Source organism: Etheostoma cragini, chromosome 24 (genome assembly GCF_013103735.1).
Source record: "Etheostoma cragini isolate CJK2018 chromosome 24, CSU_Ecrag_1.0, whole genome shotgun sequence".
Lineage (NCBI taxonomy): Eukaryota > Metazoa > Chordata > Actinopteri > Perciformes > Percidae > Etheostoma > Etheostoma cragini.
Window position 1 is genome coordinate 2,755,007 of NC_048430.1, and position 19,361 is coordinate 2,774,367.

General features: G+C 41.1%; 1 protein-coding gene across 2 annotated transcripts in view; it reads left to right on the plus strand.

Annotated features, from left to right (window-relative positions):
* The window catches only part of LOC117939242 (collagen alpha-1(XXVIII) chain-like), a 29,831-nt gene that overhangs the window by 668 nt on the left and 9,802 nt on the right, over nt 1–19,361 (plus strand). The window contains exons 1-19 of one of the 2 annotated variants that reach the window (XM_034864400.1): nt 3,236–3,516; nt 3,679–3,836; nt 4,797–5,371; nt 7,360–7,380; nt 7,470–7,532; nt 9,662–9,715; nt 9,822–9,866; nt 10,075–10,101; nt 10,510–10,554; nt 10,835–10,879; nt 11,276–11,329; nt 12,332–12,400; nt 12,483–12,551; nt 13,549–13,617; nt 16,463–16,531; nt 17,406–17,474; nt 18,859–18,927; nt 19,090–19,158; nt 19,244–19,315. In XM_034864400.1, the coding sequence (XP_034720291.1) occupies nt 3,686–3,836; nt 4,797–5,371; nt 7,360–7,380; nt 7,470–7,532; nt 9,662–9,715; nt 9,822–9,866; nt 10,075–10,101; nt 10,510–10,554; nt 10,835–10,879; nt 11,276–11,329; nt 12,332–12,400; nt 12,483–12,551; nt 13,549–13,617; nt 16,463–16,531; nt 17,406–17,474; nt 18,859–18,927; nt 19,090–19,158; nt 19,244–19,315 (1,635 nt within the window). In that variant the 5' untranslated portion in view covers nt 3,236–3,516; nt 3,679–3,685. Of the gene's footprint in view, nt 1–3,235; nt 3,517–3,678; nt 3,837–4,796; nt 5,372–7,359; nt 7,381–7,469; nt 7,533–9,661; nt 9,716–9,821; nt 9,867–10,074; nt 10,102–10,509; nt 10,555–10,834; nt 10,880–11,275; nt 11,330–12,331; nt 12,401–12,482; nt 12,552–13,548; nt 13,618–16,462; nt 16,532–17,405; nt 17,475–18,858; nt 18,928–19,089; nt 19,159–19,243; nt 19,316–19,361 lie in introns of those variants that run through there. The other variant, XM_034864399.1, reaches the window with a different exon arrangement.

Below are 19,361 nucleotides of genomic sequence, written 5' to 3' on the forward strand. Positions count from 1 at the left end.
TAGGTCAACATTTACATTTGTCCAATAGTTTTGGTTTAACCTGCAAAACTAATATTTCCATCAGCCTCAGCTCTATTTGGTGTTTGATGCTATTTAGCTAAATGTTAGCATGCTTTACACACTAAGACAACAACTGTCAAACATGTTTGTTACTTATTAATGCACTTTATCAGATAACGGACAACTTATAAAACTCTTTCTGAATGTTTGTGGTACAACAACCAATAACACATATACCATTTATTCATCATTCTCATATCTCACTTATTATTTACTCTTTAGTCATCATTCTCATTCCCTATTCCAGATCTGTTCATACTGTATATACTGTTCATATACATAACATGATATTATTTATTCCAGCATCCTTTGCACTATGCTCCACATTAAAAACAACAACTATCACACTTCACTCCTGCATACTTTGTACTCTTCATTGCACTCATTGCACTATTGCCTCTATACTGTTTCTGTTTAGAGTATGCAGGTATTAGTGTGTATCTGTTTGGTTGTTTTGTATGTGTAAGCGCATTGTGAGCAACGATTTTCCCAAGAAAGATTCCTCCTATGTGTCCTCACACCATACAAATTCCGATTCCTAGTTTTCCTAATAGGCCATGACAGTTAGACTCTTACAGGATTATGTTCAGTTTTACCGTGGTCTGTGGTGTTGCTGTCAGTTCCCCTTTAGATCAGACTGGTATGAAAACCTGTTGGGACATACCTGTGCATAGCGGTTTCATTGCTCTAAGTACTCTTACTTAGTTTGTCTTTCAGCCCACTAACAATAAACAGCCCCAGATGTCAGCTGGTGCAGAAAATATTTGTTGAAAGAACATGCATTATCTTGTAAAAACAGTGGTTAAATGTCACAGGATAGATACCTGGAGGGGTAGGGAATATCAAAGAGCTAAGTGATGGCTTTTGCAGTGTCAGTAAAGAACTCTTGTTTTCCTCCCTTCTTATACCACACACTCTTTATCAGGAAACTATTAGCTCTTTAAATGTAAATTCAGTGGCAGTGAATAAAACTTGCCATGTCCTGCTTTGCCCTTTTATGGCTGTTTGCATGTGCTTATTTAAATAAGCCCATCTTTATTCATGTATTCCCATATACTCAATGACTGAATGTCACCTCGTTGGTGGGTTTAGAGACACTGTGGGATCTGCTTTTAGAAAGCACACCTTAAATGCTGCATAGTGAACAAGTAGTCTCGTTATTTCAGGATCCCTGCTGTGAACAAAATCAAGAACCTAAGAACTTAACTTGCTTTTTTTTATTGTCATAACAGGCATGTGGATTTGCAGATGTCCCATTTGGGCATATCATAACCAGCTATTCTGTGGCTTTCCATATATAAGGCATTCCATATTGAAATTCAGTGTTATGCTGTGTCCTAGTTTTGCTAAATGTTGTGTGTTAGGCAACAAAACAAGTGTCTGAGCTGTAAAAGTTGTATTCATTTATGGGAAGTAACCAAAGCAGCGAGGCCAGTTAACAATGACAGCCTCTTCCTATTTCTTGTTGCAAACTAGTTCCAAACAGACAGACTATTACAACAACAAAAATAAATGCCATAAACCCTTTGCTTAATCAGCTCTCTACATGAAGTAAGGAGAGCTGAACCACATTTGAGGAGGTGCATCTTCTATCTTCCAGGCGGAGCATTCTTGAATGACAGTTAACCTTTCCTAATACAGTAGGCAATAAAAACACACGCCGTGTTGCTGAGTTATGTGATTCCAGCTCCAGCTTTTATGGCTGCAGAGAGTCTCATGGGATGTTGAGAGTCCTCTGATCCGGAACTTCATAGGAATTATAATAAGATTAAGGCGTTATGAGACTTTTGTGCTGAAAAGGATACGCAGCAGGTTTCAATAAAAACTGGACTGATTCTGAAATAACCTTTCACGTCCGGCTTTGAAGAGATCCCTGCCATAAAAGAGACTTCTCCCTCTGACTTTGAAAGTAGAGTTAAGGTGTACAGTATATGATATATAAGTAAAGCTTATTGGGTAGATCTCACCCATTATGATGATATCTGAACAAAATGGATGAATAAACTAAACTGTGACTGTAGACAAAAAAAAAAAAAAGAATAAAATATGCTATTTAGCTGTAAATTCTACACTGGCATTACCCTACATACAGCTGTACTTCTTTTAGGCTCTTGGAAATATATGTGTACATAAATCATGCCAAGAGAAAGACTAACAAATTACTGCTCTCTGTGTTTTCACAGATGAATCATGGTGTGCTGCTCTTTCAGGTTGTGTTGTCTTAAGGTATAAATCACCTATCCAAACTTTTCCGGCTCTGTGGATTATTCCGAGGACGACGCATCTGGAGGCAAAATGAAAGAAAACGGTAATAATATATACTTTATTTAAGAATTCTATTTTTTAAACAACTGTCACGCAGCTCTCCAGTCCCTCTCAAATTGATGAAGCTTTAGCGTCTTTCAGCTCATTGTTTTGGTTGTATTGCCCACAACTTAACTGCTTAAAGCTCTCAGAGCTCTCAGAGCAGGCAGCTGTTTTCAGCAAAAAAATCTCTAACTGCACATTACCTGCCCAGCACCAAATGGCAGACAGACAAAGGTAACAGACTAGCTAGTGAACATCAGCTGAAGAGCCAGATATTTGGTAAAGACCCAATCAATGCTCATGTTGCTGTGTGCTGGATGTGTAAACAGGTTCACCACATCAACGTTGTGTTCACAGCTTGTTACTGTTGCTCCCAAGTGGCCAAAATATCAGTAATAGATATTACAGGTTATATCATGGTCCTGGGTTTAGTTTCCGGTTTTATTTTGTAGAATCATTTCACATGTGTCCTGTCTTGTTTGGCTGCCGGCCTTGTGTGTTTTCCCCGCCTTATGTGATTGTCTACCCTGCCTGATGTGTTTCACCTGTTCATCTGCCCTCATGTCACCTGTGTCTCATAACCACAATTGCCACAATTGCCAATTACAGAATAAGTAATAATAACTAATAAAATAATTACTAAAATACAGTGTAATAGTGTTCCAAGTAGTCATCCATCTAAAGTTAACTAACAAACAATTACCCTTAGCCAGCTTAATTATTGCATGTAACGAGGCAACAATTTCTCTGTCAGGACGAGGAATTTGTGGAGTGTCTGTAGCTGCCTCCTCAGGCACCCCTCCCATACTCTCCCCTAAATGGGAGTGAGTGAGTTTAAAAAAGGGCTGGACTTCCCATAATTTTCTGCAGGCTTAGAATGGCTTGAATTTGAGTCTCATGAGAGACAGAATACCTTTTTAGCAACACACTGCTGCCACTGCTGCTAGTGTCACCCTAAGGTGCCTACTTGACCTACTCACTCAACTAAGATTAGAAAGTGGAAGAGGACACTCAGCTTGATGCTCAGAACATGGAACCAAACTAACTCTGAATGAAGAATCTCTCCTTTTCCCTATTTGCACTTTTCTGAATATCCTCACTGCCAGGAGAACTTTATAGAGCACATTGGAGACCTGAGTCAGCAGCATTGTGAGTTATGCATGCTTGATGCCTGAGTCTTAAACACACATGCCTGTTAAAGCTTGTTCTCTGAACTTGAGCAAGTTTTTTTAGTTTTTTTTTAAGGTATTAAAATGTAAGGACGTGTCTGACAGGTCTTTTTTTATCATCTGTCTTCTCTTTATCTCTCAGGGAAGTCATGGTACCCTCACTGCACTGGCTCCTGCTACTGTGGGGACTTCAGGGTCTTTGGGCACAGGACTATGAAGAAGACTATGAGGAAGAGGTTGTGACCACTAAGAAGAAGAACAAACTAAATCCATCCAATTCCATTACACAAAATGGCAAATGTAAGTCTAAAGTACTTTTTTTAAGTTTATGGATGTTGTTTTATTGACTCTTTCCCACGGATGCTCTTTCTTAAAAAAATGGTGTGGAATTTGTGCAGGAAGCACATCTTTCACCTTTTTCATCACTGGAAAAGCAGCTGCTGCCACAGGTAGAACAAAATAAAACATGATACTCAACAAGGACATTGCTGGAGGATGCAATCCACTCGGATTGATCATATCTCTCAGGATCCTCAGAGCCATCCATCTCCCGTGTGACCGTTCAGTGCTCTGTTACCCAAATGTTTTATTCGCTCTGAATCGTGTTTCCCCAGGCGCATTCTCTCAATGACATATTTCCATGAAGATTAATGTGATTTATCCTCAGCCTATATTAGATCTGTGACCTCCTTCCATTGCTGCAGGTTGGTGCAGCAAGTTGAGTTACTTTTATTTTCTCTTCAAAATTATATGACACACTCATGAACTTATCACACTCAAACTGAATAGACACCAGCCTGTAGAGAATAAACAGTCAATAAATCACCTTTACCCCTTCTGAAGGCTCCACAGATGAAGTTTTCTTCCACACTCATAACATCTATTTGGCTGTGATCAGTTGAATCTTTGTGTTTGGCTGGATATGAGAGTCCTTTGCTCTGACTATGTGAAAGTTTAAATTACATATCTTAATCGAAAAGGTCTAGACAACTAACTTGTCAACTTGGTGGTTTGTTCTGAAGTAAAACGGCTATTATTTATTAATGGAATTCATTATGGGACTTGCCCTGTTTTTTAAAAAAACCCTGCCTCTAGGCTAGCTCTTTCCCCTTGTTTCCAGTTTTTATGCTAAGCTAACCATATGATCTCCTCACCCAACTCCCAGCAAGAAAACCAATTGTATTTCCCAAAATATCAAAGTATTCCATTAATTCCAACGAGCTTATTGTTAATCACTGGCTATCTCTGCTTCCTTGTCAGCACTAATTGATGAGGATTGCAGTTTGGAGTTAGCCTTCCTGATCGACAGCTCAGAGAGCGCCAAGGATAACCATGCCAAGGAGAAGCGGTTCGCCTCAGACGTGATGGACCGACTGCAGAGCCTGCGGCTGCAGACCGGTCGGGGCCTCAGCTCCCGGGCCGCCCTCCTGCAGTACAGCAGCCACGTCATCATCGAGCAGACCTTCAAACAGTGGAGGGGCATTGCTGACTTCAAGGCCCGACTCGCTCCCATCGCGTACATCGGTCACGGCACCTACACCACCTTCGCCATCACCAACCTCACCCGAATTTACCTGGAGGAGTCGGATCCCAACAGCATGAAGGTGGCTGTTCTGCTCTTCGATGGCATCTCGCACCCCAGGAACCCAGACATCTTTTCAGCCGTGGCTGATGCCAAGAACCAGGGCATCCGCTTCTTCACCATAGGCATCACACCTGAAGCCAACGAGCCCGCCAATGTAGCTCAGCTGCGGCTAATTGCTAGCTCCCCAGCCTCACGCTATCTTCACAACCTGCAGGACCGAGGAATTGTGGATACATTTATGAAGGAGATTGTGAGTAAAAAACAAACTTATTCATATATCAGATTTTATGCAGTATTGCAGATTGTGAAATTGGTAATCAAAGTTCATTCGGAAGCAGCTTTCTAGTTTTTGATGTTATGCATGATAAGGTCATTTTGGTGAATAGAAATAACATACATTCTTAGTCTTAGAAAACAAAAGTTACATTTAAAAGCAATGAAACTCTATAATGGGCTTTTAATTTAATAGCCATAATGTCTCTTTGTTTAACGAAAGTTACAAAGAGTCTCGCTTTAAGTGTGACTGGATTCATTCTTCTCTATTAATGGAAGGTTTATTAAATTGAGATTTCAAAGGCATTGTAACCGAGATCTTCCTCATTTACAAAAGTTACTTGCAAGATTGTGCAAAATGCATGTATGTTTGATAATTGTTTATTCCCATTAATGTATGCCAGGTAGAAGCTTAAAAAAAACCTTATGCAGTGGGACTTTTTCAAATGTATGAAATGTTACTCCATCTTACGTTTCCATGCACCCAATGATTAGTTCCTTTGCACTGTCTTTGACACCACCCACTGCTTCATTTCTTGTCTTATTGCATCCCTGATGCACACCTGCTACCTGCTGCCATAGTAAAAGGTCTGCCGCCATCACAAAAGCCATCACTCTAAAATGAAATTCACTCTGACATCCATTCAGTTGGCCGGAAAATGTGTATATATACAGTATCTATCTATATAGATAGATACTGTATATATACAATTGTTTATCTTACTTTCAAAAACTAACGGTTAATTTCCGCTGCGATAATTAGAACATGTGCTGCACAGAAACATCCTGCAGACACAACCAGGCTGTTGACTGTAACATATGCTCCACATTAAACCTCTTTGTGGGAAAATCGGGGCCAGTAAGAGCAGGAACCCAGCAAGAACATGCATGCACGCTACTTCATTCAAGCAGCTCCTCAGACTCCACTTCAAACTCAGGCTTACTGTTGACACAGGTGGTACCCATCCAAATATGAGAAGTGAAAAACTTGTAGTGAAGCTCCTAGAGCATTGAACCTGACAGCCTGCAATTCTGCTTGCATGCAAGAGCCCGGCAGCAGCAGCCAGTCCACAAACCAGACTTTCATCTCTTTGCCCTGCATAGGCAGCATCTGTATGTCATAAGCATGTGTCTCTGTCTCAGCTGAGAAACTGTCTTTAATCTTCAGTCTCAGCATTCGACTGCATTGCTCCGTCCTCTAAGACTGTCTGTGTTGCCTTCAGACACCTTTGCTTGCCACAGAAACATCCTCTGGATGCGAGGCTATTACCCTAATCAACACATGTGGTTTGTATTTAGTTTGGCTGTAATTTTGAACAGTCCCCCTTGTAAAGAGAACGTGGTAATCTTTGAAGAGATGAGCAAACTGTAGGGTAAATATCGCTGCAATTCCAAGAGGAAATGCAGGATGAGGATCTTCTTGCATAATCAGGTGAAGAGGTTGATGGCTGTTTGACAAACTGAGCCCAGGCCAGCTGTGAACCAGTTTAATTGGGTGGTTGAGTAGCAGGTGTGTTTGGCTTCGGTCTGGGGCGAGTGAACAAAACAGTTGAGGTCACTATTTATGGCAGCTTGGCTATTTAAAAATTGTGGATTTGTGCAGAATGTCCCCTGTCACACTAGTAAAGACTCTCTTTGAACAATCCGTGGTCTGCAGCATTTTCACTTCCTAATGTTTTAATTTTGGCTCAGCTCTCTTGAAAGCTAGACAGAGGTGTTACCATAAAAACTACTTTTCACCACCTTTGCTAATGGAAAACTAAAAAAGAGGTGTAGAGTGGTGCCAAAACATACAGTCGAAATACGACATTTGAGACCAGAATTAAAAATGTATCTCCATTTTTTAAATTAAGCTCACAACATCATTATCTATGTTTCTGTAAATGTGTGCTGGTTGCGTATAGATGAACCATATGGGGTAAGTCTGAAATTCATCTTAATATCTTTGTGTTTCTTGCTCCACAGACGGCGCTGGCAGATGAAGGGGTAAGCCTCAGGACTGCGGTCTTTCTGCACATTTATGGATTTGTGTCCCCAAAAAGGCCCGTCTGACTCTTCTTTCCCTGTTGTTGAAGTGTCCTTTGGCCCAGAGCAAGTGTGCATGTGACAAGGGTGAGAGGGGAGCCAGCGGCCCTCCTGTAAGTATCCTTTTACGCAGCATTGGCCTTTACAGTTACATTTATTTCACAAATTGTTGTTTCTTTTATGTATTTTACACCATCAATCCATCTTCGTCCGCTTATCCGGGGTCAGGTCGCGGTGGCAGAAGCTCCAGCAGGGGACCCTAAACTTCCCTTTCCCGAGCCACATTAACCAGCTCAAGCTGGGTGATCCCGAGGCGTTCCCAGGCCAGGTTGGAGATATAATCTCTCCACCTAGTCCTGGGTCTTCCCCGATGCCTCCTCTCAGCTGGGCGTCCCTCCATCTAGTCCTGGGTCTTTCAGAGGCCTCCTCCCAGCTGCACATCCCTCCACCTAGTCCTGGGTCTTCCCCGAGGCCCCCTCCCAGCTGGAGGTGCCTCAAACACCTCCCTAGGGAGTCACTCAGGGGGCACCCTTACCAGATGCCCAAACCGAATATTTTACACAATTATACAAATTATTTGTTTAATTATTTTATAATGTAGTTTTGTTTATTTAATAACCATTTGCGGTTCCATATTGGCCCTCCTCTGCTATATGTAACATGATTTAAGTCTGGTTTTGAAATACACACGCCCCCAAACTGGCTTCTTTTGAAGCACCATAGAGAACGACACAACTAACAAAGGCAGCCTTGATGCTATATGCTCATAATTGCAGGGTTTTGAGACGGTTTAGTAAATCATGTGGTTTTGAGAAGCTGTGTTTCCCTGCAGCAGTGAGAGTAAAGCAAATACTTTGCATTCCTGTCACACTTTATTGGGAACAGGCCGAAACAGATATTTACATGGGAAGTCAGTAGGCTCGTGTCTGTCGAAAGAAGCCAGCCACATGAGATTGTCTGAGGACACATGCTCGGTGGAAAAGATGTTACATGCATGACTTTCTTTGCCTGCCAAAGCTGTGTCGTGATGCGACCGCATCTTCCATTACACAAAGGACAGCCACAATTAGACGTAGTGTCTTTGCTTTGATGTATTTTTCACAGGATGAGAACAGAGTCATTACCCCTTGAACCTAATGCTCTGAACAAAAGCTGTTTCACATCACTGGCTTCTGTCAGTGTGCGCCAGACAGAGACACATAGACAGGGAGATACTTGAAAGATAAGAGAATGCACAGTCCGCAACGCACATGCATGAAAACAGCAGAAGAGACAGACAGTTCTGGTAAGTCCTCAAGCAGACATCTTGATGTTCCCTTTGACTCATTTACTAACAGACTCAATGACCTTTATCAATGCTTCACTTCAAACATGTTGCTTCCATGAGGCCTATATAGGCCACAGAAAAGTGAGCAGCTACACTACAATTTAAAGCCATTTTTCTCCTGGGAGAAGACAAATGACAATGTCCTCATACCTTTAAAGGCCAAGTGTGTAATGTGTTTAGTTGTTTATTATCAAAATCGGTGTTGCCCATTCAACAAACTTGTCTATTTCACAAACATTTACCACCACCATCAATTCCAATTGATGAATTGCATTCACTTGAACTGGGGTAGATGTTCCATGTTCATGCACCATCTTGAAATGTATTAGCCGGAAAGGGACACACAGGACATATTGGTCTGCTTTGTGCTGCTAATGCTATGGTTGCTTGCCGGCCCCGGCAAGTTTAAAGAAGGAAACATAGAACAGGAGTCTTCTTCTTCTTCTTTAATACGTACTTTGAACTGCGTGGTGCCAGAGAGATGACTGCAATACGTCATCTCAACGCTAGATGGGAGAAATTCCTACACATTGGACCTGTTCCGACAGAATAGTGCGATTGCCAATGACTCCCAAAACAACATGCATCATATCTGGATTGTAAATACAAACCTCAAGCAACCAGCCAGTAAGCTTAGCTTCGTATAAATACTGAAAAGGGGGGATAACCACAATATAATCGGCCTACTAGCACCACAAGTTTGACTACCTGTTTCCCCCTGCTTTCAGGCTTCATGCTAATCTAGGCTAGAACTAAGATCTTGTCATGCTTTTTCCTTTAAGATCTGAAGATGGCTTACAGTTTCTGAAACATCATTTTATACTGCATACCCCTTATTCTGAAGCGCTCCGCATTTATTAGCAAATTATTAGACTTGTTCCCTGCCTAATTGTGCTTCCATGACTCTCTCTTCAGGGTAAGAAGGGCCGTCCAGGAGAAGATGGAAGCCCCGGCACAAAAGGACAGAAGGTTCTACCTCACTTAACCCACAAACCTTCTCCCAGTTCAATATATTGCTGTTACATACCAGAAGGGTTGCCATTCCTTGTAAAACTAAAATCCCTCTTTCCCCTAGGGTGAGGGTGGGCTCAGTGGACTTCCAGGTCGGGAAGGATCAGAGGTGAGAGTTGAGTTGAGGGTTTCAACATAATTTGTTAAAATAAAGTCAAGATTTACAAGTTTGGATAACAACTTTTCAATTCTTTTCGCTTTCACATAAATTATTGCTCTAAATTAAAAGAGACAAGTCTTGTTCTGTGGTCTGTGTGGCAGTGTTTTGGTGTTAGCCTGTCTCCTTCTGACTTAACAAAACTGTTTTGTACACACAGGGAAAACCTGGATACAAAGGAGAGAAGGTATTGTATAGATTCTACTGGACAGTCTCTATATATGCCCCCATTGTCTTTCAAAGCATCGGGTTCGAACACTTCAAAATCTGCAAGAGTGAGAGCCAGAAGAGACAGTGGAGAATTGTGCCTTGATTAATAGAGAAGACTTTGGAAAGATCAAGGCATTTGATCTCCTTTTTTCCATCTGTGTTTAATGTCAAGCCAGTTTGCAAGTATATAATTCCTTTTCTTTTAAAGGAATTTAATAACGTCAACTGCAGTTCGTTAGTTGTTGCACACCAGCTCCACCAGCTGGGATATTTAAACCTAATAAGCTAATTGCTCCATAGAAATGAATTCTGTTTCATAAACGTGAAATTAGGCAAATGACGCTATGCTAAAGACTTCACTAAACTGCTTTTTCTTCTCTTACAGGGAGAGAGAGGGGAGTGTGGCACACCTGGAATTAAGGGAGACAGAGTATGTCGCTCTTTTGCATTTAATGTTGTTAAACCTTGAAATCAAGCTCAAGTATAACTTTCTGTTGCCATTTTATTTTTTGTTTAAGTCATTGATGCAGTCAATAAAATCTGCCAGAACTCACTTCACCTTTTTTATCAGAGTAAAATTAGATTCAAGATTCAATCACCAGTTTATTTTCAATAATATCATTAAATCTAACACAACTCCTTTTAAGAAGAACGTATTGTTTATGATCACCATGGATTATGAATTTTAAGCAATTCTTCTTCCTTTCTAGGGTCCTGAAGGTACCATTGGCCCAAGAGGAAATCGTGGACTTCAGGTGAAATCTACCATTCTTTTTTTTCTTTTTTTTAATCATAGAATCCAATTGACCCTTTGCTGATCCATATGCCTTCTTGGTTGTTGCTGCTACATTTATCATGCTATCCATTCTAGCATGGCAAATATGCATTTTACAATATGCATTTTTTCTTGTGACTTTTACAAATGTTTTCATCTGTAGATAGCTAGCTAGCTAGATGCACAGAATAACTCTGTACTGGTTGAAAACTTCGGACAATCACTGATTGGGGGAAGGTGTTTAGCCGCGTGCACAACTGTGCCATTTTGATTTCAACTATGTCATAGTCAGAGTCTGTCTGATGCTTATTTATCTACAAAAACTGCTTCTTTGCAATGTTCATGTATAACCCTCACACACTTATTCACAACTCAGGGTTCTCTTGGTCCACCTGGCGATGTCGGACCTGAAGGTTTAATCGGTAAAAAAGTGAGTATTCCTCAGTCATGCTTTTTTTTTTTTTAACTTTTTGACATTCTTGAACCAAAGCTCTGAAATCTGGGAAGTGTACCAATGGAAACCAAGAATCAAGTCAACCAAACGTTCTCCACTCCATCTGGTTCCTTGCTTTACATTTTAGTAAAACATATAGTAAGAACACATTAGTGACATTATAAAGTTGATATTTAAAATGCACTAAGATTAAATCAATTAAACATGGGTATAAATAACATCACAAATAGTAAGTGGCCCTACCAACCGATCGATGACCACACATTTGAACACTTGTGCGTTCTGATCCATCAGCATTGGAACATTTGAAACCCCTCTGAAGTACAGAACCTCCCATGTCATTACCTTGTCAGTCTATTTGTCTGTTCTTACTTTTTTTTTAAGCCCCCTCTCGTGTTATAGCTGCCAATTCTGCCATGAGCCCATAGTACATTCCCCACCAACTGCTCCCTCCTTAATTATTTTGGAAACATGTTCATGTTGAATGGTAGTCATTCTATATCATCTGAATGGCAGACTAATGTCTGACTTTAAACATTGTCCCAACTTGTCGGAAACAAGGAAAAACAGTGCCGGTATGCGCCTGCTAATGTTTCCACACCCTCTTCACGCCTTTTGCGTGCCCTCTTGCTGCACACCATGACCCTGCTTTACGGCCTCTGAGTGAATAATTGCATTCTTCGGAATACCAATAAAGTCTTGACCTAAGGAATGAAGGAACCCCATGGTGCACGTCTAAACCCCACATTAAAAATAGTTCAATATTAAAGGGTAGAAAAAGCAGTGTGTGTGTTTGTGTTGAGTGTCATGAACTAGACAGGTTTGCTGGTTTTGGTCATCTGCAAACCTGGACAGCTCTACTGGCGTCCAGACATGTCAACGTGAGGACTTGGGCCCCGGAATCAGACTAACAAAGCTGTGTGTTTGTGCCTATGCTTGTGTTTTGGCACATGTCTGTCCCTGCTTGTCTTTTTATAGGGGGAAAGGGGACTTCCTGGGCCACCTGGAATCCAAGGAGAAACAGGGCTTGGCCTTCCGGGACCCAAGGTAAAGTCTGACACCCTGTTGTTTAGGAAAATGAAGTCATCACCCTGTACATGCACTCATCTTGTCCCCTTACACTCCGCAGGGGGACGTCGGTTACCAGGGGCAACCAGGGCCTCCTGGTCCTCCCGGACTTGGTGAAACTGGACCATTGGTGAGTGAGACACACATACAACTCATACAAAGGCCACATGTGGTTGCAGTCTAATATGAATTGATCCTTTGCTAAGCCCCAGGCCCTGGTCACTGATGCCACTATATACCTGTCAAGCTTTCCCTTCTAGCACGGCACATATGCAGTTTAAAATGATAACATGGCGGATCTACCCGCAAAATTCATAGTGTCACTAGCAGATTTTAAAGCCAGTCGTAAGCTGACTTTTTTTTTTATTTTACTTTAATTTTCCTTCTTTATTTTTCCGTCCTAAGATTATTTTGGGGGCATTTTAGGCCTTTATTTCATACGACAGCTTTTGACAGGAAATGGGAGCGAATGGGGGAATGACATGCAGCAAAGGGCCAGGTTGGAATCAAAGCTGTGGCTGCATTTGTAAGGACTGAGCCTTTGTACATGGGGAAGCTACCCAGGTGCCCCCTAAGTTGACTTTTCAACGTCTCAGATCCTTTTAAATGATTACCCAGTGATTGATGTTAAGATGCACATGATGGATAGGTACCCAATATAGAGTAGCTGAGATGTCAGTCAATACAGTTATGTTCTATGTCATGTTCACGGTCTGTCTGATCCTTGATAATCTACATTACCGCAACTTTAAAACACCCATGTGGAACTATGGCTGCTCGATTATAGAAAAGAATCATAATTACGAATATTTTGGCAATATTGACATCATGACTATTTATCATGATTCCTTAGTAAATTTTGGAAATGTATTGCTAGTATTGAACTTTAAAAACAGTGAAACAGTTATACAAGTCAACAGTGCAAAACCTTAAACTTTGACATTTCCATTAATACGTTTCATTCATAATGCAAGACAAAATAGGAGTTTATGGCAGAAAGTAATGTGCAAAATAAGTAATTTTCTTGTTAGTCTGAAATCAATTGTAAAGCCATCACAAACATTTTCACAATGCTGCAAACTTTGCAATTGTTTTTCTGTTCCTCAATTACATTTTATTTTACTCAGGGGCCTCAAGGGCCACAGGGAGTCCAAGGAGAGAGAGGACAGATAGGAGAAGGTCTCCCTGGACCAAAGGTGAGTTAGTATCTTTTATGTCTCAGGTTGTGGGGGCTAACAGTTTTTCCAAGCAGGATCATGCACTGCAACCAGTGTAAAGCGTTTTAGACCCCATTTCATGCTTTCACCTTCAATTCACCCACCCACCCACTGACCTGCGTAGAGGACCTGTCCGTCTGGCCTCCAGATTCCACGGTGTAGACAGGAAATTGACAACGTGTATGGTTACAAGATATGATAACACAACACAGAAGTTCCATAAACTCCCATACAGCAGTGCAGTATGGCTCTCATTAATTCCCCGTGTGTTCCGATCCATTGATCATCACTGAGAGCATGCCGGCAGATGCAGTGATGAGGCTGGAAAATAGCCAGGATGCCCCAAGACGTGACCGAGTGAGTGACTCATTGAGGGAGGAAAGAATGAGTCTGTTCCTGTGTCTGTTTTCTCTTTGGATATACAGATACTCAAACACACACATGTTGTCTCTGCACACACGCTCTTAATCCAAAGATAAGACATGTTCATTGCCACAGATTATTCCATTCTTTTTTCTTTTGTGACTTCCTTCATAGTGTTTTTATATATATTTTAAAAAGAAGTTGCTTGTATCTTACCTTGGAATTATGGTTCTCTTAGTAGCCTGGGGAGCAGTTTCCATTCTACAATTCTAACATTTAACATGAAAGATTTAAGACCTAAAACATAAAGCTGTTCAGTGTTATTATGTTGTTAAATTATTTCATAATTTGACTCCTTGAAGTGTAGAGGAGATGCAGGGCTGAAATTTACAGGAAGTTTTATCAAACAATTAAATTAATGAATAAAATGGTGAAACCCAAATAATGTGAGACCCTCTGTGTATCTCTAGGCACCCATGTACTTTAGCTTACAGTTACTGTATTACACTTGGTGACCTTAGCTAAATACTGTGGAAAGACATAAAGTACAGCATGTGACGTAGTATGCAAAACCCCTAATCCTGTCATAGAACAATCAATAAACTAAAATGTGGTAATGTCATATACCAGAAATAATCAATGTGATTGCAACATGATACATGTCCCACAAATGTACTCAGGGCACATGGTCATGATGATCCTTCCATGTTAAAGAGTGGGTCTTATGACATCACTATATAATATAATAAATACATAAAAACATAAATATACATAAAAACTGAATCTTGTGAAAATGTAATGCTGGGATTTAACGTGCTGTAGATGTGCACACATTTCGCCAATCACAGTTCCTTTTAATGATTTTCAATTTCTGAAGAAATATGGGTTCATTCAACACTCAGATGTTTTTTAACATTTGCCCCAAAGGTCTAAAAAGAACAAACAAGTCATCCAAATCAAAGCTAGATAAGTGTGATTAAGTGTGATTAAGTTAATGGAATGTCTTGAGGTGATAACAAATGTAATCACTTTTGGGGTAGGTTACAACACTGGCAGAGTAGGTGTACATCAGACGGCCTACAGGTGAAAGTCAGACTTTTCCCACTTCTCCATATATGCATCTAATTTATCATTTGACAACTTTCCTCTGAGGTGGTAAGAGCTATTTCCCCCACCCCCACAGTGCAGGAGGCCGCGTATATTGCACCCTCAGATTGGCCTGGGGGGGGGGTCTTTTTCCTCAACAGCAGATTTGGCCGCAGACTCGCAGGTGGCGTTCTTGTTCCAACGAAGCGTTCTTCACATAACGTGTCCCAACAAGCTCCATGGTCACAGGCGCTCTGCAGCAATTTTATCCTTTTTCCACATCATTAGCACCTCGGCTTGTGTGCAAACATTAGAGATCACATAGTTATGACAATAAATCTATAATTTTTTAAGCTGACAATGTAAATGCATCATTACTATGCTGATCAATGCATTTCTGTGTTTGTCTCTGTATTTATGTTGTCCTTGGAAGACAGGAAAGTGTTCTCAAAGGACTCCTCTGCACAGTCATATACAGCCAGACATTATGCTGCACTCTTTTCATTGTACTTACTGTCAACTCTGATTACTGGTCCAATCCCTCACTATTCCTGCTTTTTCTGATATTTTAGACGTACATGTATATATCCTCTCCAGACACATTTTATGAGATGTGAGCTCATAAAATGCAGTTTGCTTAGTACAAACTACAGACTTAAAGTGACACTATATTTAACTGTTGAAAGAAGAAATAACAAATCACTCACATGAATTCACATTCTTGGAGGCACAGAGAAGCCTTCGCCCTAAAGGCAAGGAATGTTGAAACAGCCCTTTAATGAAAAACTCTAAATGAAAAACTGAAAATACTTTACATCAGTTATATAGTAATTGTCAAACATCCAAAGGGACTAGGTGAGAAAAACAAATTTTTAGGTTTAGGGGTCTTTAAAATCCAATGTGAGACTTGTAATAACTCACAGTGACTTTGAAGGGCATTGCGTTGGTTGCTGTGGTAACAGTCTGCAGTAACAATTCACTCACGCTTGGTCCCCAAACTATCAAACAGTAAAATTGTCTCTGTCTGGATACCTTCGCTGTCCATCAACTTCAGTCCTTGCTTGACATATAGACATCAACATAAACAGGAATTAAAATGGTCATGTTATTAACAAACTATCAATCAGAAGGCACATTTGGCTTCTATATAGTTGTGTAACTATGTGTTCTGGGATTTATGTGGAGATCAGATTAAGTGATAGAAGTGAAAATAAGATTTGTGTCGTTTGTCTGATTTGTGACTGATCAAAGGGACAGGATGGACTTTTCTAGCCTTTCTTTAATCCCACACATGCTCTTACATTGTCATTGTTTTCTTGTATATTAACTGCTATTTCAAGAGGAAAAATGCAATACTGTCTGTCCATCTTCACAGGGAGAGCGAGGCTTGGCAGGGCCGCAGGGGCCCAGAGGACAGCCGGGCTCTGGAATCAAAGGAGACAAGGTAGGAAGAGTTCAGAGCGGCTGTAAATAAGATGCCGGGCTGAAATGCCTTCACACAGATATGGAGATAAAGCCAGAGTCCTGCTGCGAGGAAGAAGGCTAAGAGTTGTCAGAGCCACCAGTAAATGCATTCAGCGCAGCGTTATATACGAGGTCACAGTCTACGGGTGATGAATCAAGCCGGGATAGTGTAGGAGGAGCGCAGCTTCACAGTTTTGGGCTGTGGGAAAGCTAGCTCTGCACTGGCACAGAAATGTATTCTCTTTACCTTTTCAGGATGTGTTTGCAGATCTTTACAGCCATCTGGGAATCTATTAACTCACAGATGTTGGTGGGAAATGACATGAGCTGATTTGAAATGTATGTTAAAGTTACATGATTCATCTTTTAACACTGGAACATGGCGTTAACGTTCAGGAATGAATGAAAACCTAGAAATAGCATGGGTCTTTTGTAACATAAAGGTTTTAACATGGAAGCTCCTGCCTCAGATTGTGATGACAGTTTTACTGCAGCCTCGTGGTGAAATTCACCACAGTTAATTGCAATGTGTTTGCATAGTAATGATGAATGATGAATCAGTGCTTTTTGTAGTTTATTATAGTGATGTTGCATGTGACAGAATAAAAAAAATCAAGTCATCTCATCTCATCAAGTTATCTGTATGTAAAGATTTTACTGCATTATTCTCTTCATCCGTTTCTGAGCCAAAAGAAATTCCAGAGAATCCTTTATAGTTGGGTGCTTTCCACGTGAAATAAATCCTGTAATGTCCCAGTTGGCATTTGGGCGGGATGCTAAGTAAGTAAGTGTCTTGCTATCAACACTTACATGCTGTTATTATCATTAACCTCCATTCTTATCTGCACTTGTAGGGGGATTTTGGCCCTCCAGGTTTTCCTGGGCCCCTCGGCCTCCCAGGAGCAGGCATACAGGGCGAGAAGGTGAGTACTTATGTAAAATGTCTCCCACTTTAGCTTAAACTGCTATACAGTGTCGGTTCTGCATATTATTCCTTGGTCCCATGAATGAACATGTTATCTCATATAGGTAGACTGTACAAGAATTATCAGGGTGGGAAAAGGGGTCTTCACCTTATTTATGTTTTTTTTAGACTCTTTCTAGAGCTAATACTGTAATGTTTTCCTTGGACCCTTCTTTATTCTTTTATTCCAAACAACAGAAGTAAAAATGTATTAGGTAACATGATGCGGCCTTTGTATAAAGTCAGTGTAACCAATTTGAGTATCTTGGAGTAGACCGTGTCCTGCTGACAGCTGAGCCAAAGATCACTCCCTGACATCAGAACAGATGTTAATTAGAAAAATAAACCATGGTTTCATTTTACATCACTCATACTGGAAGTAAAACAAAATGGCAACGTTACAACTAATGCTGAACTTGAAGTATGTTTTAGATTAAAGGAGAACTCAATTGTACTCATAAAAGGATGTGCCCAGGAGTACTACTGCACATGTAAAACAGTTGTATAAAGCATTTTGTGTTTCCAGAGGGGACTGTGTGAAATCTGATAAATGTCCTAAAGGGACGTCACATGAGTCAGCAGCAGTTGGGTCTGAAGACTACAAGTTAAAATAATGAGCTCATCATGTCTACTTGGCGCTAGCAGCTGCATTAGCCTCTGCTAGCAAAACACATCTCCAAACTGCCAACGGTCAAGTTGCATTGTGGGCGCCAGATATTGAAAAAGAAAAATGTAAGACGAAAAGGATGATATCTCTGGCTCTTCTGCATCGATTTTCTTTTGCCTTTTTTTAACTGTCTATCATGAGACCAACAATGTTTTTGGAGTGCAATCACGGGCAGTTCTTTTTTACCTAAATAATGACATGGAGTGGCGGTTCTACATTGAATTACACCCGGGGCGAGACCCCCTTTGAGCGTGCCCTCACCCCCCCATACAGCTCTGTGCATGGCATCTTCTCAGGAATCAGGGCGCTTACAGCTGCAGGGGGCGCAGATTTGCCAAGTCCCCACACAGTGATATGATAGACAAACAGTACAAAACTGCTTCATTGGTTTCTTTTTAAGTGCTCATGCCCTCCCCAATGTGTCATGAAAAAATGGCTGCCCGCTTTGCCCGTGGCATAAAAAGGCCGCCAATGGCACGTTTAACTTCAGTGTAGTGCTGGTTTCTTAGATGAAGCAGAATACATTCAGTGACTATTATCTATGAAGGACCAAGGGTAATACGTGTTTATTAAACTTGACCATCTCAGTGACATGATCATTTTGATACAGTCCCTTAGCCATCCAATTTTTGCTTAGTGTTGATTTTTAAAAGTCTTGATTCATTTATCATTGCAGGGCATGGAAGGACCAAGGGGGCCACCGGGGAGCAGAGGCCCACAAGGAGAGGGTTTGCCTGGAGCCAAGGTTAGTACATAGACTCACAATGCTGTTTAAATCTGAAGATGTGCCAGTGCCAAAATTGATGGTCTCGGAAATCAAAACTACACCCTTGTGCAAAATGTTAGCCACAGTGTATGATAATACCTGGAATAAGCAGATGTTGTCACGCTGTCTTGTCTCACACAGGGGGACCAAGGCTTGCCAGGCGAGGTGGGCGCCCCAGGAGAGAGAGGGGCTGGGGACACTGGAGCAAAAGTGAGCAGCAGCAACCCTTTGTATTTTTACAGTCCTTAAATTCACCAGTCCATAAACTGACGCAGATCCATAAATGTGTCCTCAGGGTGAGCCTGGATCAACAGGAATGTCTGGTTTGCCAGGCCTGCCAGGGGAGGACGGAGCCCCAGGACAGAAGGTAGTTTAAATCACCACCTATTGTATCTACATGTGTCTGTTCTCCA